The sequence below is a fragment of the Gigantopelta aegis genome, unplaced genomic scaffold, assembly GCF_016097555.1.
Source record: "Gigantopelta aegis isolate Gae_Host unplaced genomic scaffold, Gae_host_genome ctg3723_pilon_pilon:::debris, whole genome shotgun sequence".
Taxonomy (NCBI): Eukaryota; Metazoa; Mollusca; class Gastropoda; order Neomphalida; family Peltospiridae; genus Gigantopelta; species Gigantopelta aegis.
In genome coordinates this window covers 49,538-70,907 of record NW_024533477.1, presented here as the reverse complement: position 1 = coordinate 70,907, position 21,370 = coordinate 49,538, and the positions used below count along the sequence as shown (strand labels likewise).

The following is a 21,370-nucleotide window of genomic DNA, read 5'->3' as shown; positions in this document are numbered from 1 at the left end:
AAGGAAGGAAATGTTTTATTTAACGACGCACTCAACACATTTGATTTACGGTTTTGTGGCGTCGTACATATGGTTAAGAACACACACATTGAGAGAGGAAACCCGCTGTCGCCACTTCACTGGCTACTGTTTTCGATTAGCAGTGAGGGATCGTCATATGCACTATCCCATACACAGGATAGCACATACCGCGGCCTTTGGTGTACCAGTCGTGGGGTACTGGCTGGAGCGAGAAATAGCCCAAATAGGTCAACTGACGGTGATTGATCCCAAACCGACAGTGCACCAAGTGAGCGCTTTACCACTGGGCTACGTCTCGCCCCACAAAGAAAAACAAAACAAACAAAACAACAACAAAAAAAACAACAACAACAACAACAACAAAAAAACCCCAACAACAACAAACAACAAACCAATTTTGAATGAATTAATTAATGTTTAACGACACCCGAGCACGAATAAACCAATGTTAATGCCACGGCCTAAAGAGAAATAATGACAAATATGCTTTTGTATAGTGTGCAGTTAATTTTTTTTGTAAAAGTCTGTGGCAAAATACTGTTTGTAGAAATACGCATTTTACATTAAAAGTATGTTGTTAATAGAAATTACATGGCTAAAATACTTTACTTTTTCATATTCAAAAGTATGTGATGCAATTAATACTTGATATTTAATCAACGATCGACTGAATTGAAAAAAACCAACAAAAAAACCCCCCAGAAAACAAAACCCAAACAATAGGTATATTTAACGAATTCAGTTTTTGCATCTTCAGTTTGTGACGCTGGTACATTTGGAGATGATTGCATCGAGTTCTGTCACTGTCATGGTCAACCGTGTAACTATGTAACTGGAGAGTGTATGTATGGATGTAAACAGAACTGGACTGGAACCCAGTGTAATGGTACGAAAACATCCACATCAACATAGTGTATGATCTAAGAACTACACAATACTCTACATTCTAATTCACTCTGTATATAGCGCGAAATTTGATTAGCTAATCAAATCCATTTGCGGCAGTAAAACCAGCATTAACGTGTTGAAAATTTGGGGGATTCCCCAAGAGCCTAATTACATATTCATACGCTATTTGTTGCTGTTTAGATGGATGTACATACTTTTAAATTACCAAAGTTGAATCTTTTTCTAAAGCAAAATGTATGCTCCCTTACATTTAATGACGTAAACGCTCTTTATAAGCATGTGTGTGACGCTACCTGTGTGACGCTGACAGGAATGTGGAAGTAAGTAACTGCGATTAGTTTCCAAATGGTTCATCATAGCTCAGATTTGCATGTGAAATATGACGTCATGACATGAAAAACGTTAATAGTGACACGTTTTTTGTTTATTCCGAAACAAAAACGCTATTTAAACGATTTTTGAAAAAGATTGCGACGGCAGACCCAGCATTAACGTCCGCAAATGTGTAAATACAACGTAGTTATCACCCAATTATAAACTACAAGTGTGACTGGAAAAACATATATTTTTAATTAATTATAAGGAATATTATATCTTGTACAAACATACATCAAAATGTTAGTAACAAAAACTGTAAGCGAGTTACATTTACGACTTCGAAACATACCTTTGTGTCCGAAATATGAACACTTGTTGAATTAACATTTTGGTTTGGACTTCCACAAAACTAACTGATGTATTTAATTGAGTTGTAAGTGTAGACGAATGAATATAACAGTGTTACCGCTTCGGCTAAAAGGTCAGTTATAGACCTGTTATCAAACACAATACCTATAAATAGCACTGATAGCAATTATGTTATGGTTAAACTATATCTTTGATGCTATTTTGTAATCAATCATTCTACGAATGCTGTTATGGATTTATTTTTAATCAGTTATATGCACAAGTGTTTATATGTGTTATCTTCTAAACAGTTATATGTACGAGTGTTTCTCTGTGCTATCTTCTAACCAGCTATATGTACGAGTGCTTCTTTGTGTTATCTTCTAACCAGTTATATGTACGAGTGTTTCTCTCCGTTATCTTCTAACCAGCTATATGTACGAGTGTTTCTCTGTGCTATCTTCTAACCAGCTATATGTACGAGTGTTTCTTTGTGTTATCTTCTAACCAGTTATATGTACGAGTGTTTCTCTATGTTATCTTCTAACCAGTTATATGTACGAGTGCTTCTTTGTGCTATCTTCTAACCAGTTATATGTACGAGTGTTTCTCTGTTATCTTCTAATCAGTTATATGCACGAGTGTTTCTCTGTGTTATCTCCTAATCAGTTATATGCACGAGTGTTTCTCTGTGTTATCTCCTAATCAGTTATATGCACGAGTGTTTCTCTGTGTTATCTCCTAATCAGTTATATGCACGAGTGTTTCTCTGTGTTATCTTCTAATCAGTTATATGCACGAGTGTTTCTCTGTGTTATCTTCTAATCAGTTACATGCACGAGTGTTTCTCTGTGTTATCTTCTAATCAGTTACATGTACGAGTGTTTCTCTGTGTTATCTTCTAATCAGTTGTATGTACGAGTGTTTCTCTGTGTTATCTTCTAACCAGTTATATGTACGAGTGTTTCTCTATGTTATCTTCTAATCAGTTATATGTACGAGTGTTTCTTTCTGTTATCTTCTAATCAGTTATATGTACGAGTGTTTCTTTCTGTTATCTTCTAATCAGTTATATGTACGAGTGTTTCTCTGTTATCTTCTAATCAGTTATATGTACGAGTGTTTCTCTGTTATCTTCTAATCAATTATATGGACGAGTGATTCTCTGTGTTATCTTCTAATCAGTTGTATGTACGAGTGTTTCTCTATGTTATCTTTTAATCAGTTATATGTACCAGTGTTTCTCTGTTTTCTTCTAATCAGTTATATGTACGAGTGTTTCTCTGTTATCTTCTAATCGGTTGTATGCACGAGCGTTTCTTTGTTGTCTTCTAATCAGTTGTATGTCCGAGTGTTTCTCTGTTATTATATTCTATTCAGCTAAATGAACGAGTGTTCATTGATGTTATTTTCAGTTTGTGATTCTGATCACTATGGCTCACTGTGCAGTGTTAGTTGCTCCAACAGACACTGTGATCAGACTAACGGAATATCCAGGTGTGACAAAATAACAGGGCGATGTGACACTGGGTGTGAACCAGGCTGGACTGGACCAGATTGTACAAAGAGTAAGATCATATACATAAGCATTATATTAACTTATAACGATCTTTTCCTGACTTCTTTTAATAATTAACCGGCCTCGGTGGCGTCGTGGTTAGGCCATCGGTCTACAGGCTGGTAGGTACTGGGTTCAGATCCAGTCGAGGTATGGGATTTTTAATCCAGATACCGACTCCAAACCCTGAGTGAGTGCTCCGCAAGGCTCAATGGGTAGGTGTAAACCACTTGCACCGACCAGTGTTTCATAACTGGTTCAACAAAGGCCATGGTTTGTGCTATCCTGCCAGTGGGAAGCGCAAATAAAAGAGTCCTTGCTGCTAATCGGAAAGAGTAGCCCATGTAGTGGCGACAGCGGGTTTCCTCTCAAAATCTGTGTGGTCCTTAACCATATGTCTGACGCCATATAACCGTAAATAAAATGTGTTGAATGCGTCGTTAAATAAAACATTGCTTTCTTTCTTTTAATAATCGTTTGTTTACCATTATCAACATTTTCACAAACGTAGAAACAGTACGCTGTGGAGCGGTTAGGGTAATACCAACTGTTACGTTCATAAGCACCATATTATTTTATAACAATATTTTCCTCACTTCATAAAAGTGATTTTCATAATCGTTCCTTTACAATTATCAACATTTTCACGAGCGTAATAACAGGAGTGGTTAGGGTAATACCAATGTACACTTGTATACCAAAAACGCTTCTTTTCTACTTGATGTTTAATATAACCATCGTTCTATTTATAATCATTGTTTGTAGTCTAGCTATTACTATCTACATTATACATTTTTTGAGTGGCGCAGTTTTCTAGCACCTTGCAAAAGCTGGATAACCCTGTCCAATGGGCAAGTAAAATATATATATATTACTTATATATATTACTTACCCACTAGACAGGGTTATCTAGCTTTTGCAAGGTGCTAGAAAACTCTGTCTTACCCTAGGGCTAGATACATCCGTCCGACCCGAGGGTTTGACGATTTCTGCATACGCCGTGACGTCATAACTCATGCTTTACATATATATATATATATATATATATATATATATATATATATAACACATTTCACTGTTTTCAATATTATAGAATGTGAAATGTCACAGCTGTTTTGCAGTTTATTGTTAATATTATATAATATAAAACAACAGAACCATTGTTAATATTACAGAATGTCCAAATGGTAGATATGGCAAAGGTTGTAAAACTTCCTGCGCAAGCAGACATTGTCTTGAAAACTCGCCATGTGATCACTTGACCGGGGAATTTGTCGTTGGCTGTGATCGAGGATATGAGACACCTGACTGCACTACGAGTACGTATGTTAAATCAAACATCTATGATCGAGGCAAAATAGTCACAAATTATTTCAATTATATGGCAAGAGCCAATTTTAATTAAATACAAACAATTAGTATATATTTTATTGTTGGTTTAGTCAAACGTTTTTAACTGAAAGAGTGACTGAGTTACAACATTTCAATTATTTGACAATAGCTAATATATAAGTAAATAAATGCACTAATGAGCAAATAAATAAATAAACAAATAAATAAATAATTGAGGATGTAGTTTATTGTTTGTTGTATAATGAATTTTATTTTACCTAAACCGGCATAGTTACAGTTGCATGGTATCAGTTACCTGCACCGGCCTTTTTCACTAACTAATCCACTGCCTGGACAGACAGCCCAGATAACTGAGGTGTGTGCCCAGGACAGCGTGAATGAACCTTAATTGGATATAAGCACGACAATAAGTTGAAATGAATTAAAGAATAAAGTTACGTGTGTGCTTGGACAGTAATTGGATATAGGCACGTCAAATATTTATGAGTAAGTAAGTACGTTACATCTATCACACTGTATTGCTATTTTCAGACTGTATTGATAGTTTTAGACTGTAAAGACATCTATCACATCTAATTAATATTTTCACACTGTAAAAACATCTATCACACCTAATTAATATTTCCGGACTGTAAAGAAACCTTTTATATTGTACTAATATGTTCAGATTGTAAAGACACCTGTCACACTACTAATGTTTCAGATTATACAGAAATATATCATACTGTGTTTTTGTAGACTGTAAATATGTAAATATATCCATCACATTGTATTGATATTCTCAGATTGTAAAGATAGTATCTATCACACTGTATTGATATGTTCAGCCTGTACATATATATCTCTCTCTCTCTCTCTCTCTCTCTCTCTCTCTCTCTCTCTCTCTCTCTCTCTCTCTCTCTCTCTCTCTCTCTCTCTCTCTCTCTCTCTCTCTATCTCTCTATACATATATATATATATATATATATATATATATATAGAGAGAGAGAGAGAGAGAGAGAGAGAGAGAGAGAGAGAGAGAGAGAGAGAGAGAGAGAGAGAGAGAGAGAGAGAGAGAGAGAGAGAGAGAGAGAGAGAGAGAGAGAGGTTATTACCAGTGTTTTTCGGTATCGTCAATATCACATATTAAGAATAAATCTTGTATAATGCGAGCCTCTTTATCATTTAATCTCAAGCTTAATACAGCGTGTTTTTTGTAAACTGTACACACAACGTTAATTCTAGTCCGCCATTACTAAATATTCAAATGACGTAAGAATATGTGTCGCGGTGTATTTTTGAATGGAAGTGATGTCAAACTCGCATGACATCACTTTGGATGTCCTTACATCAAAATAAAGTAGGGCTTAACGGTTTTTTTTTTTTTTGAACGCTGGACAGCTTTCAGTGTAAAATTGCTATTGAAGTGTTTTTATTTGACGGATATGAATGCATATATCAATTTTGGAGTGTCACCCTAATACGGTTGTTTAAATGTCAATAAACCTAGTGCCGTGACCTCGATTAATTTACATCTAATTTGCAAAGTTATCAAATTCTAAAGTATGTGATCTGAAAATAAAATATTATTGATATAAACTTCCCACATGGGATTATAGTTTAATTAACTGGCATTTATGTGTATGTCAATATTCACCAACGAATATCCAAAAGATAACGAATTCTAGAATCCGGATACGGCGACGTCAGTCTTCATCTCACTGGCACAGCTCCTGTCGTCCTTTCAATCATGTTGTTGTTGATAACCTGGCTTGCTTCCGACCTGTCACCGTATGCTGAGTCACGTTAGGTCAGGTCAGGTCATAGGGCTTTACGTGCACATTCAGAACAAGCTGTTGTAGCGCACGCCTGTCCTGGGCGCAAGAGCTTCGGCTTTGGCCGGCTCCTCCGTCAAGCACAGGAATGAATAGGAGGGACCGCCTGCACTGGCAGGTGCAAGGGAGCACCAGCAGCTCGACCAAGGTCGGTAGCAGATGGGGGTGATGGTGCTATGGAATTGTTAATGGTGCAAAGTAGTATGCCAAAGAGAAAACGTGCGCAAATTTGGTTGAGGAAATTGGGCGCAATTTTAAACGGTCGGTCAAAAAGAAAGTTCCAGAGCTAGTATAGGTTTTTACATTACTAAATCGAGAGTAACTCGTTTATTAGATGCTGATGCTGTGGTGTCTCCCTAGGTTGCCCATAGGGCCCTTAAAAAGGGTCTGACCACTTCTGGTCGTGGCATGACAACCCAGGGGAGACCCGTGCAATTGTGTAGATTGGGGATGCGATAGGGTAGGCTGGTATTCTTTTGTCCAACTTCCCCTGGGTGCAGTGCAATTGTGTACTCGGAGCCGGTATCCTTTTGCCCAGCTCCTTATTAGAGTACGTGCTGGGCCATTAAATGGGGGCGAGTGCATTGTTATCATTAGTCAATGTACCCTATGTACTGTTGCGGTTGTGCATGCTGTCTGTTTGTAAATCCTAGTTTGGTGTTAAGGTTGTTCCTATTGTCCTAAGTCCGTATACTTGTGTAATCAACAGCAATCCAAAGCCACCCCCCTCCCCCCTATCATTGTATTATAATGAACTACAAGGATGGGGGGGGGGGGATTATACTAGCCTAGTTATCTAGTATCGCAATAATCTCTTTATTTGAGTAGTATTTTGTTAGTCTCTTTCTAGTTGGAAACCCTTTCTACTACTACTACTACTACTACTACTACTACTACTACTACTACTACTACTACTACTACTACTACTGCTACTGCTGCTGCTGCTACTACTACTACTACTGCTACTACTGCTACTGCTGCTACTGCTGCTACTACTACTACTACTACTACTACTGCTACTGCTACTGCTACTGCTACTACTACTACTAATAATAATAAGGCTTGGAAAAAATATAATTGCACATTCAAATTGAAAATGTTTTGTTATGTATAAAACAAATGTTCCTTGCCTTTACGTAAAGCCAAGTCATAATTAATGGATGACCCCCCACCCCACCTCCACTCCCCCCATGCATACTTTTAGTGAAGGCTGATATGGGGTATAGCGAATTTATTCCGATCTTCTCTGTTGGGAAATGCACCAATGAGTACATATAACCGAAATAATAACCTACCAGTACAGTCGACTCCCATCCACGATTGTTCACACTCTCCTCCACATAAACCAGTCACGTGATCACAGCTCGCGGCTTTATTCAGACAGTGTCTTCTTGTGCAGGTAAACCCACAATTAGCGCCATACAGACCCTTGTCGCATTCTGGTAGGTAATGTATTTAAAAGTAATAAATTAATACGAATCGTCATTTATCTGATTCAGATTGGCATAACGATGATGCTAATAGAACAATACTTTCATTTTGTGTTAACATTATCTTTGATTGTTGTTTGTTGTGGGTTTTTATGGGGTGTTTTATCGTGGTTGAAACAAACATATATCATTGCGCTTTTGCTAAGCAGTATGTTTTAATTGATTTGTTTGCATTGCATTTAGAAGATGGGAAATTTGTGAAAGAAAGGATTTAATTATCAGAAAAAAAAACAGTCAACTGATTACAAAAAATTAAATATACACATACATATATACATACATACATAGATATTGTAGATTGTAGGCCCCATGCATATGGTTGAGTTAAAAGAACTTCCTTTTTATGGAAGCTTCGATAGCTCATAGCGTATCGTGGTTAGTCTTGCAATTTGCGGGCGATTCGGTGCCACAAGTTCTAGTCCCAGCAACGGCATGGGACAATTTGTGAGGCCAGAAAGGATTTAATTATCCCCTGCGCCAGTGCGTTAATATCTATGTATGTAACAGTCAACATCGACATACATACAATATATAGATATTCATACATCAATATATAACGTATATAAAAGGACAAACAGTTGTCAATAAAAGTTTAGATGTACACATGAAAAATGTCTGTCTAAAAATGTATTTTTGCCTGTAAATATTTTTTTCTCTCAAACCTAACAATGCAAAACATATGTCTGCAAGTGCGAATGCAGAATAGTAAGGCAAGGAGTGGAACATTTAAACAGGAACCTACCGTATCCAATGGGTATATACATTATTCAAAAGCACACTAACATGCATTATCCATAAGGTATTCATTCTTAGAAATAAACATCTGACATACCTGCATCTCCACCATATAAACAAAACATTTATGGTACTCCTTTGATAAAAACTGGATTTGTGGAGCACTTTAAAATTGGTGTGGGCAGCACATACTAGGACGCTTACCCTTAATCAGCGCCATAATGATGGTTAAATGTGTACAGTATTCCACACCCCAGATGTTTCAAATCGTATCTAGCAACAAGTAAATGGTTTTTGTTGTTGTTGTTTTTTTGATCAGGTCATATGTTCTGAATTTTCACACTATTTGACATTCTGATGCACCAAACGAACACAAGAGTGTCTTAGGTCCTCTATCAACATTAGGACAACAAGTATGAAGTTAGATGTACACAAATGAAAACACTACACAAGAATCTAAGTTCATCCAGATGTACTACACACTATTTTTGAAGGACAATGTATTTTTATGTCACTATTATAATTGCAGAAGTAATAAGACATAGCAAAGACATTATTATAGGCTGGTGTAACTGAAGTTTGCATTTAACCAAAACAACACAATGCTTAATTCTTATACAGGAGAAAAGTTTAATGCATTTCAAACAACTTGATAATTATAGATTTTCTTACGTTTCGTGCAACTTGGTTCTTTCCATCCTGGCTTACAACCATTTCCACATGTTCCATTTTGAGCATCACACGCTGAACTTCCTACATCACAGTATCGTTCACTGCATCTTAACATACACCCAGATCCAAACGTGCTACCGCGACATTCTGTAGAATGATATAGTATGATATTATATTATCAGAAAATCCGCATTTACATCCAAACACAGACAAATAATACTATACAGTTTTCTCACGTTTCATACAACTTGGTTCCTTCCATCCTGGCTTACAAACATTTATGCATGTTCCATTTTGAGCATCACACGTCGTACTGTCTCCATGACAATGTCGTCCACTGCATCTTAACTTACATTCAGATCCAAACGTACCAGTATGACGTGCTGTAGTATAATATATTATTAGAAAATCTGGTATGGCTCTCATTTACATTCAGATAATAATATATCTGTGGTGTGGTGGTTTCCCGGCCACAGGTTTGTGTGATGTGTCTAGTGCTAGGTTTCTGTGATGTGTCTAGTGCTGTAGTGTAGTAGGCTTACAACCGTCTCGCTTTCAGCTGTAGCAACCAGATAGTCTGAGAAAGTAAACAGAGGGCAGATGTATGCACATCCCACCGTCCCAGTATATAACCTCCCCACAGACAACACTCCCTCAGTGTCCCCTGCTCTTACAGCTTCGCACACCATGGTAACTAGGCCCTCGTGGACCTAGGCTAAACTGAGGGGGTTCTTGGAGAAGTTAGAGCCCCAGAGGTGCACTGTACCCGACTTATAGGCGTATGGATATGATACGGAACTCACTAATCCAGTCCCTACTATGGGTAAATAGACGACCAAATATGTCACTTACGTTAAGAAAGACAATCTGTATAGGAGAACTCCAAATTTCAAATCAACCCTGTGCTGAGCTACGGTTGAGGTAATCCTTACAGAAAACCTATAGATCTGAAGACGTGGGTACTAGGCCACTGGCACTCTTCAAAAAACTATGGTATCACGCACAAAACCACAATATCGATACACCAACAAACAGATCTAATAGAAATGACGCTCGCCCATTGTGTTATGCCCCAGGACGGGGCAGTGTCAGGCTCCATGCCTCGAAGGAGCCCACTCTATGATACTGGGGGTCTCTCTCTACTGGCCGCACAACAGTAATTAAGAAACAACAAGCTCTCAAGGTAATGCAATGCAATGTTGAGGGAGTTTTTAACCAGAACACAAAACTTGAACATACACTACACGAGAAAGACATCAACATTTGCTGTATTCAAGAAACCCATCTGCAAACCAGCAAAGTTTTCAAGATCAGAGGCTACCATTATTTTAGATCTGACAAAAAAGACAAACACAAAGAAGGGATTCTGACATGTAGCACTAAAGAAACTTAAGATCACGAAATCACCAGGTCCAGACATGATCACAAATAAGATGCTTACTCATCTTGATAGAGCAGGAATCAACAAGCTATTGGAGGTTTTTAATCGCAGCTGGGACGATCGTGTCCTTTAACAATGATTCCTGTCTACAAGAAAGGAAAAAACAAGAATAATGCCACCAGCTACCGTCTAATCAGCCTCACCAGCTGTGTTGTCAAGACATTGGAGAGAATAATCAACAAACACCTCGCCTCTAATGTTATCTTGAAAATTATAATATCCTGGCTCGTGAGCAAGCAGCATTCAGACAGTTTCACAGATCAGGCATCATATCTTTCTCAGAAGAAAAAACATGTCTTTGCTACCTGGATCGATTTACAAAAGGCTGTTAACAAAGTCCGGCTGATGACTTCATTGTCAAATTACAGAGATATGGAATAACTGGAAACATGCTCTGATGGATTAAGCATACCTTCACATCCGTAGAGCAAGAGTCGCAGTTGACAGAAAAAGAGAGCAAAAAAGTACGTTTGTGACATGGTGTCCTCTTCCTGATCTTCATCAACGATCTGATACAAGAACTCCCCAAAGGAATACTAGCTGATATCTATGCTAATTACTTGGTGATGTGGGGCAAGAAAGAATATGCTACTACTGTCAGATACAAAATGAAGATAGTGGCAGACAAGCTGACAGAATGGTCACAAAAATGGTCTGTGGCTATCAACAAAGAAAAATCTTCCAACACACGTTTAACTCTATCACTGAAGCAAAAAGCCAAGAGCGAAGAAGAAGCAACATATCTTGGTGTCACCTTTGACAAGAAACAGAAACCTAAAAAGCAAAAACAAGCTAGCCATTATGTGGAAACTAGCGGGGACCAGCGGGGAAGCAAATGTGAGGATCTCCTGGAGAGTAGATGAAGAAACCATAAGACATCATCTCGAGATGGTTCAACAGCCTGGTCAACGACAGCAAAGAGAAATCAGCAAACTCTAGACAAGGTTCAAAATCAAGCTTTACGTGTCAAAACAGGAGCTATGAAGTCTACGCCTGTTAAAGACATGGAAAAACCTGCTGCAATACAGACACTCAGTGAGAGGAGAGGAGCCAAGATCATGGTCAAGGCACAGAACTTCAAGTACCTGCCCACCCATCCAGTGAAACAAAGGATGGAGGGTCTGACAAAGACCCGTCTCGAACACAGCTGTTTTATCCACCAAAGTCGGAGATTTATCAGAGAGCATGAAACCAACCGTCTAACAGAGACTCTTCCATTTTAGTCCAGCAGATCTCCCACAACCATGGACTTTTAAACAAACTAATCTACAGAGCAGCATATCTGTCCCACAAGTAACCTCAGGAGACTCCCAAGGTGACATGCTCAAACACTATTTCACTGGCCATTATCACTGTGCAGTACCCAGAAGAATCCTGAATCCATGCATACACGGATGGCTCATCAACAAATGCTGTGATCAATGGAGGTGCAGGCGTGTTTGTTAAGTTCCCCTCAGAAAACATCTCCAAAGCAGCTATCCGAACCAGGACCTACAGTTCCAGCTATAATGCAGAGGCTCAAATCCTGATGCTACCACGATTAAGGACTCCACAAATGAATGTCAACAAGTCAGGTTGGTGTTTGTGTTTGTTTTTTTGTCAGATGCTCGTTCAGCCAATTTGGGATCCCACAAAATGAGGAAGCAGAGAGTATAGCCAAGCTACGAACAACAAAGATGCAACCAGACATCAGAGTTAGCTTCTCTGAAAAGAAAACCATGATCAGTTCAGCCAAAAGGCCTAGGACAGTGAGGGATGATTAGCACCTGATCAGCCTAGTGGATCAAGTAACTCTCTTAAGACTCTGTACAGACCACAACAGACGAAATGCTCACATGTTCAAAATGTTCAAGCTAGCACTTTCACCAACTTGCAGCTGTGGACTCGAAGACCAAATAACGAAGCACATCCTAGAGCAGGTGTAGCTTGTGAAAGAAGAAAAAAATCTAATGGATAATTATTTTTAAATTTCAAATAATAACATGTGGACACAAATATCACTTGTTTCATGCTAAATATTTTGTTATTTTATTTAATATATATGGGCAGTATTTATATTTTCATTATCAATAAAATATTTCAAGAATATATAGCCAAACATACATATGCGCAACGCACACTAGTAGTAACACGTAATCACATACCAGTTGCACAGTCGGGTAACTCAAAACCATCCAAGCATTTTCCTGTGCAGTTTCCATAAAATTGGCCACATCCCGAGGACGCGTTGAAACAGCTCCGTGAGTGACAAGCCATATTACAGTTGAAGCCATAGGTGCCAATGCAGTCTGAAAATAGCAATACAATGGTATAGATATCTTTACAGTTTGAAAACTCCATTTTTATGCATATTCAGTTTATTTTTATTTAAATAAAAGTTGCATGCATGTTCTATGTTTTGTGCAACTCATTAATAAAATGCACCTCATTTGCAGCCTGCAATCGGGGTTGCAATGCATTATTACATTGATGCAAACTCCTGGGTCGATTTATACCCGATTTTATATTTTCCAAAGGGGATGACAAGCAGTAACACTCCTAACAAAAACAACAACAAAAAACCAACAAAACAAAAAACCCACAAAAAAAACAAAACAAAGACGCGTGACTGTTGTCTTTTCAGTAGACATTGTTCGATTTGTAACATGATAGTACACACCATGTATTAATTAAACAAGCATTGAAAAACGAAACAGATAAATGTAGAGTATGTATATTTCCAGTTGTGATTTAGGCTCGAATTTACATAACACGTGAAAACAACACAAACTCCATATCGTGTTGGCATCATCAATCATCCCATGAGCGACGGTGGGCGAGCATTGGGGTTGGGGGTGCAGGGAGAACAAGAACAGAACAATAATGTTATGGTAACTTTCCTTGCATCTATAGCTAATCAGTATGTATATGCCTGCAACTGACCACTACTTCCTTGTAAGAGGACATTAGTATCTGCTCAATGATTTGGCTTTTGCCATCGTTGAATTAAAATTAAAATTCATTGGATCTGAATGATGAAAGAACATTCTGATAAAAAAATTTTTTATTGAAAGTAAATCCGTTTCCTGCTTCTTTCCGATATGAGTTGTTAGTGTAGCAGCAGTGGGATTTCTCTCTTATTCTAGACATTTGTTCAATTAGCCATCTGTTAGACATCAAATAGCCATGGTAGTGTATAATATACTTAGGTGAATTTAGACATACATGTATATTACTTTTTGAAATGCAACTGAAAAATAATGGTTTTGTTATAATGTTTGTAACAGTTTGGCATTGTATTTGAAGTTTGAATCTAACGCCATGTGCAGTTGATCTTGTTGTTATTCAACAAGAATCACACATTTTTACATTATTTTAATTACATAATGTTGTATGTATTTATCACTTCAGTTTAGGTATACATTATCTACAACGAACTTGAGCAGTTCTCTATATTATTTAAAAATTATAATATTTAATTTCTGGCACAGTATATAAAATGGTTTTAAACCTGTTGTTATTCTGACATATTCAGTTTGAAAATATCAACACTGTGATAGATATCCTTATGCCTTCCTTATTTTTAAACAAATTTGTGCCGTAATTAATGAAGCAACTGTCTTTTAGTGTACGTCTTAAAACAGCAAGTTAAGAAGCATAAAGATGGAAATGTTCTTTACGGGTATATTGAAGAACATTAAAACGCCAAGTAAGAATACAAAAAACGAACACAATACATTTAGTTCATAGCACTCTGCAAAACTGTAATATGCACCACGATTCCTTATCACCACTCGGTTATTTATTCTGCAATGTGTTAAGAGTTTGTGAAAACAAGGCTATAAACCAACTTGCTATTAGTCCATTATTTACTGAAATTATTATTCAGCTCATACAATTGTATTTAATATTATTTCTCACCATATAGTTAAAATATTGTAATTATAACTATATTGTTTTTTATAAAGTTATAAAGGTTCGATTAAACCTAAATTTTATATATATATATATATATATATATATATATATATAGAGAGAGAGAGAGAGAGAGAGAGAGAGAGAGAGAGAGAGAGAGAGAGAGAGAGAGAGAGAGAGAGAGGTTATTACCAAAGTGTTTTTCGGTATCGTCAATATCATATATTAGGAATAAAAAGTGTAAAAGTACATTATTTTTATTCCTAATATATGATATTGACGATACCGAAATACACGAGGGTAATAATCTCTTTATCATATAAGCTCAAGGTTAATACAACGTGTTTTTGTAAACTGTACACGCAACTTTAATTCCAGTCCGCCATTACTAGATATTCAAATGCCGTAAGAATATGTGGCGCGGTGTATTTGTGAGTGGAAATGACGTCAAACTCGAATTACGTCATTTTGGATGTCCATACACCAAATTAAAGTTATGCCTAACATTTTTTATTTTCTGAACGCTGGACAGCTTTCAGTGTTAAATTGCCATTGACAAGTTTTTATTTGATGACTATGAATGAATACGTCAATCATGGATTGTCACCCAAGTACGTTTGTTTAAATGTCAATAAACCTAGTGCCGAGACCTCGACTAATTTACATCTAATTTGCAAAGTTATCAAATTCTTAAAGTATGTGATACTTTGATTGCACTGAAAATGTAAGATATTATATGATATATTGATTTATAATTACCCGTTGTCATATGATTAACTCGTGTAATTGTGACTATGTTGCTTCAAATATGAAATTATGATTAAATAAATTATAATATACAAAATCAAAATAGTTTAGGCCCATAGATCAAATATTGTTTAAATATCAACAGTTTCAAAATTGCGAAGTTTTTGTTAATAATTCCAAATTGTAAATATTGTTTTGTTACAAATGTCTGGACTCGATCACGTGATATCACGTGACTTACAAGACTTAAGTCAAAACTGCATGAATTTTAATTTTGCTCTACTTTCGGCAATGCTTATAAAACTAAATAGATTGTTTCAACTGTTTCTTTATTGTTGAAAATTAAGACAATAAGTATTAATGTTGAATCCGTAAATGTAAATATTTTAATTGATAGTGTTTTATAATGATGTATTTGCTATGAAGTTGGAATTATAAAGTTGAAAGCAATAAACTGTGGCATGCATGTAAATATGAACAACAGAACCACTTGACACACTTACGTATAAACTGGATACGCCGTTGTTAGTGTTTAAAGCAGTTTTATGTTTCATACGTGTATGAACGTGAGAATCATCACGTTCAGTGTTTAAATAGAATCATGTAAATGTGTCTTTACTGAATCAGTTCTAAACGTTTGCTTAAACCATGTACGAAGCACATACTTGTAGTGCAGTCAGGTAGTTCATATCCCCGATCACAGCCACTGGCACACTTCCCTTTCACGTGATCACATGGCGAGTTTCCAAGACAATGTCTGTTTCTGCAGGATTCTTTACAATCTTTACCATATCTACCATTTGGACACTCTGGAATATTAATAGCGTTATTCAAGACAGATGTAGTGTTTCACATTCTAGAATATTAACAATAAACTGCAAAACACACTTGGTATTTTACAATCTAATATATTTACAGTGTACTGTAAGACAGATGTAGTGTTTCACATTCTAGAATACTAAAAATAAACTGCAAAACACACTTGGTATTTTACAATCTAATATATTTACAGTGTACTGTAAGACAGCTTCAGTGTTTCTTTAAACACGTATTTCCAACCATAGATTTCTTATATTACCCTGGGAATCAATTAATTGCCACCCAAATTGTACGGTAAAAGTGAAGTATTAACAATATACTAAAACTAGTTTTAATGTATCTTCAAAACTCTATTTCCACCATTTTTGAGAGAGAACGTTAATCTCGATATGCACACACTGTGGTCATTTGCACACATTATGCAAAGCTGCACACACCGCACGTGTAATGCACTTCCCAAACATGCTAAAATCAAGTTTTGGAATGTCGCAATTTCTTGCCGGTTTTTTTAGTATATCATCTTTCCCACACAAAGTAATAAATCCGTTATAAATACTCATGCATATAAACACATTTCTTAATAGTTTAAAGAAGAAGAAGGAAATGTTTTACTTAACGACGCACTCAACACATTTTATTTACGGTTATATGGCGTCGGACATAGTGTTAAGGACCGCACAGATATTGAGGGAGGAAACCCGCTGTCGCCACTTCATGGGCTACTCTTTTCGATTAGCAGTAAGGGATCTTTTATATGCATCATCCCATAGACAGGATAGCACACACCACAGTCTTTGATGTAGTAGTCTCTCTCTCTCTCTCTCTCTCTCTCTCTCTCTCTCTCTCTCTCTCTCTCTCTCTCTCTCTCTCTCTCTCTCTCTCTCTCTCTCTCTCTCTCTCTCTCTCTCTCTCTCTCGCTCTCTCTCTCTCTTTCTCTCTCTCAATGATGATCCTTGCTACGTTAGCAAATGTATGACGTAGATAGTTATAGCGAAATGTATACACTAAATAATGATTATATATCAATTCGAAATTAACCATTTTTGATTTTGAAACATATAAAGGTGTTAACCCCCTCGTCTCCCCTCTATCCACATCGTACACTTTAGAACATGTTAATAATTGTGACCCCACCCCTATCAAATTCAGATTGATAAAATAAAGGAAATGTTACTATAAATTAGTATAATGCTCAGGAACGTGAGAATGATCTTACTCTGTGTACAATCTAGTCCAATCCAGCCTGGTCCACATCCATTATCACACTGTCCAGTGATATTGTCACACTTAGATGTTCCGTTAGATGGATTACAGTGTCTATTGAAGCAGCTAGCATTGCACAGTAAACCATAGTGGTCAGCATCACACACTGAAAATGTATTAGAAGATAACATGAAAAACCAAACCAAAAAATAACCCCAACACTCGCACATAAAACTGACATAAGACAACATCAAAACACGCTTTTAGATATAGCAGATTATAACATAACACTAGGAAACGTTAGTAAATATAATTGATTACAAAATGGCATCACATACTAACTGTAGTAAGGTATAGTCAGAGCAGTATTAGTGCATTGGCCGAATTGGGCTGGACTTACGGCGCTAAATTTTAGGGGGCGGCAAAAACGTTTTTTTGTTGTTGTTTTTTTGTGTTTTTTTTCTTTTGTTCTTTTTGCTTGCTTCACGAAATTCCACTTTCCACTAAGTAGTGGGGGGATGCACACATATTAGTTGTCTAGGGTATAGTTTAACACTAAAGTAATTGTTATCATTGTTATATTATTAGATAATATAACTGCCTTTTTTCGACAAAGATGAAACATACTTTTATATAAATTCAACCACACATACAATTCAGATTAGGAAAATCAGTTACGTACGTATAGGCCTAAACACAAAACAAAATGTTGGGTCAATTCAGCTTTTATGTTTCGTGTACAAGCGTAAGTATTTAAATAAATAGATGTATCGGAGTCTAACACTTTATGTTAGTCTCATTGTTATGTATCATTTCAGAAGATGTACTACTGGTTCGTATGTTATTAAAAGGGCCAGTCACACTGGGACTTGTATTTAAGAATAGTTTAAAGGGACATTACTGAGTTTGAGGCATTGTAAGATGTTTCCGACTAATAAAATACTTTTACGATTAAACTTACACATTAAATATATTGTCTTGTTTAGAATATCAGTGTCTGTATATGCAATGTGTTTCTGGTCGTCTTAATATTTGTAAGAAGCCCAAACTGGATTTCGTCTTCAAATTAAGAAATAAAATGAAATTTCACCTGGTATAACTATTAGAACGATCAAAAACACGTTTATTATACAGCCACTAATATTTTATATAATCGTTATTTGGTATGTAATTACAATCTTTAAAAAAGTCTCTGTTAGTCGATTAACACCATAAATATTGCAGCAGACTGAGGAATGTCCCTTTAAAATGAACGATGTAGTTGTTACATTATACAAAAGGTTGATATGGTAAATATTTTCATACCGTTACACTGCTTCCCAGTCCAGTTTTGTTTGCATACACCCACGCACTCTCCAGTTACATAGTCACACGGTTGACCTTGGCAGTGACAAAATTCGGTGCAGTTATCTCCAAACGTACCAGCGTCACAAACTGAAGATGAGAATACTGGATTCGTTAATATAGGTATTATTTTTGTATTTGTCTGCCTTATTAAAACATGGATTGAATTGATCGTTGATTAAAACTAAATCAAATATTAATTGAGTCACTAATTACTTCACATAGTTTATAATAGGAAAACCTAAAGCTTTTTAGCCACATATGTATTATATTTCCGTCTACAAAATAAAAATATAATAAATTTGCATATATCTGAGAAAAAACACTAAAATTGTGTCTACCAACACCATAGGGCATTGTTGAAAATAAAAATATAATAAAAACAACTATGGCACTGTAATATGACCTATATGATGTTTTATGGAGCAGAACAGAATAATATTTGACTTATCACAGAGAATTAAATTCGCACACCCGTAATACATCTGAATAAAGTTACAATATGGTGAAACCAGAGTCTGTGGTGTTGAAATGGGGAAATACTCTTAAAACCACCTCACCAAAGCTTGTTTTAATAACTGTTACTTCAAAGAGAGACGTGGGCATTTAACAAAAATGAAAAATGCATATCATGGTTTTAGAAACACCAGGATGACAAGAAACACTTCGCATGTACGGAAGTGGATAATCAAAACGGACACAATCTAAGTAATATCCGATTCGAGTTATCAAACAAACGGATCTAATAGTGAGAAATGCGTCGTAGTCTTTAAAAAAATAGGGTATTTCACTTTAATTGTTTTATTGCTTCAATTAATTTAATAAAAAATAAATATACAAATTATATGCAAGTAATCGAACACTGTGCAATCTAGACAACCAATCTGATTGAAATCAGCTCTAGTGGTATAGTTACTAACCAGTGGAGCTGATTTTGCACTATGCCGTCAAACACGACGTCATTGTCTTCCGAATTATGTTAATAAAATGGATACGGCTTATTGCCGAATGCTAAGGCGATTCCCCGTTTTCCAATGTTGTGCAATGTTATGATTTATGCAGATGTAACGTGGTTTGTCAACACAAGACGACATCATAGCAACATGTTTAATGATCAGTTGAACATGATTTATGTACAGGTGCTCCAACTCAATTGGTGTAAATCACACGCGCATATGGATCAGTTATGATTTATATATATTTTAAAAAAAAAACACATCTACAGTTAGTGAAATATGACCTGAAACAGAATTATACGACAGTTAATATTAACCAATCGGAAACCATGTAGAATATGCATGATGAAATAAATTTCATAATTGGATTGGGTAACTTCCCAATGCATTCCGTAATCCACGACTGGTATATGTAGACTAAAAGTCCATGGTATCTGATGTCCTGTAAAAATAAACGTTGCCTCTGAAAACAATGTCGAGATGTTTTGTTTTGTTTCGGTCTTCTTCTTTTTTTCTTTTTTTCTTATTCATTTTGGGTTAGGAAACCAATACGCCATACATGTATCTGTATTATTATTGTGTTGTATGTTGAAACCTTAAAGAGCCAAATACAGGTTCAGTTTCGTCTGAATATCTCAGAATGTTAGTTTGCGTGTAGTTGCCAGATATTCACATTATTATTTATTTCAGTCTGTAGTTTATGAATAGATTAACTCACTGAATACTTCCACTTCACAAAAATCCATTCCCGTGCCAACGTCATATTTTGTATCTAAGTCGTCGTTGTTAGTCCTCTGGTACAGTGTGATGTACTGAGCCGTGATGTCACAGGTAATACGTGTTACATCCGGGCTATTTATCGTGGCCGCACCACACAGATGACCCGTGTTAATCTTGTTCACTTCTAAAGAACTGTACACATGAACGCCATTCCTGCGATATACGTCTGTAAATATGAAACAAAACATAACTGGGATTACTGACCTCAGTCCTGGGCAAAATCTTCCCCACATATATATGTCAAGTTGTGCCCAGGACGGACAAACCTGAACCCTAAATAGATACGTGTTGCGCTATTAATGACATTTGAATCTGGCTTAGTACACTACACATCAAAACATCACATTAACAGGTATAATAATTATTATGTTGTATAATGTAGAACATAGCCATGCTATTTTGTCTGTGAGTGTATTAATCCCCGTAGTTATGGGACGCAATGTGTATATAAAATGTGGCAAGGGGAAAAGGTGTGAATGGAGGACATGGTTACGCCTGGGAATAAAAGGAATATTTGTTTAACGACACCTCAGCACATTGAAACTACGTCTACTTGCAATCTATTTCACCAACTAAGACCAACGTGTAAACATGTCTAACTTGACTTCAAAACAAGTCGTAAAGTTAAAAGAGAGAGAGAGAGAGAGAGAGAGAGAGAGAGAGAGAGAGAGAGAGAGAGAGAGAGAGAGAGAGAGAGAGAGATACAGAGAGAGTGTGTGTGCGTGTGTGTGCGTGTGTGTGTGTGTGATTAAAAATAATCAACTGTTTTTGTTGTTGTTGTTTACTTTCAAACCTTTTAGTTCGGCTATTGAGAATTTGTTGTTAACGTGTTTGATTGTAAACTCTTATACATCAAAATGTATAGCCAAATGGTAAATGAATATAATGAAGCTATGTAACTGTTCACGAATATAACTTTGTTTGCTTATCTCGATGCACATGTATACCGTATTGGACAAGCTTTACTA

The 21,370-nt window shown here is 36.3% G+C and overlaps 2 protein-coding genes across 2 annotated transcripts; one reads left to right on the top strand and one right to left on the bottom strand.

Annotated features, from left to right (window-relative positions):
- The first annotated feature begins 457 nt into the window (after positions 1–457).
- LOC121392389 (multiple epidermal growth factor-like domains protein 11) lies at positions 458–6,296 on the top strand. The gene is made up of 4 exons (XM_041523620.1): positions 458–907; positions 3,012–3,164; positions 4,330–4,473; positions 6,175–6,296. The coding sequence occupies exons 1-4, from the start codon at positions 865–867 to the stop codon at positions 6,294–6,296; spliced, it is 462 nt and encodes a 153-aa protein (XP_041379554.1). The 5' UTR covers positions 458–864.
- Positions 6,297–11,958: 5,662 nt separating this feature from the next.
- LOC121392388 (multiple epidermal growth factor-like domains protein 10) lies at positions 11,959–20,734 on the bottom strand. The gene is made up of 6 exons (XM_041523619.1): positions 20,341–20,734; positions 18,628–18,756; positions 17,336–17,488; positions 15,966–16,109; positions 12,804–12,947; positions 11,959–12,071 (listed from the first exon to the last, which is right to left on the bottom strand). Exons 1-6 carry the CDS (start codon positions 20,633–20,635, stop codon positions 11,959–11,961), a joined length of 978 nt encoding a protein of 325 aa, XP_041379553.1. The 5' UTR covers positions 20,636–20,734.
- Positions 20,735–21,370: the final 636 nt, after the last annotated feature.

Excerpts from the sequence above, each read along its gene's own strand:
- LOC121392388 (XM_041523619.1), bottom strand. The coding sequence starts at position 20,635 with ATGTGGGGAAGATTTTGCCCAGGACTGAGGTCAGTAATCCCAGTTATG. Across the intron at positions 16,110-17,335 it reads TGGACTAGATTGTACACAGA|AGTGTCCAAATGGTAGATAT; the intron begins GTAAGATCATTC and ends TTAATATTCCAG. Across the intron at positions 12,948-15,965 it reads ACTACCTGACTGCACTACAA|ACTGCATTGGCACCTATGGC; the intron begins GTATGTGCTTCG and ends TGCTATTTTCAG.
- LOC121392389 (XM_041523620.1), top strand. The coding sequence starts at position 865 with ATGTATGGATGTAAACAGAACTGGACTGGAACCCAGTGTAATG. Across the intron at positions 908-3,011 it reads GACTGGAACCCAGTGTAATG|TTTGTGATTCTGATCACTAT; the intron begins GTACGAAAACAT and ends TGTTATTTTCAG. Across the intron at positions 4,474-6,174 it reads GACACCTGACTGCACTACGA|AATCCGGATACGGCGACGTC; the intron begins GTACGTATGTTA and ends AACGAATTCTAG.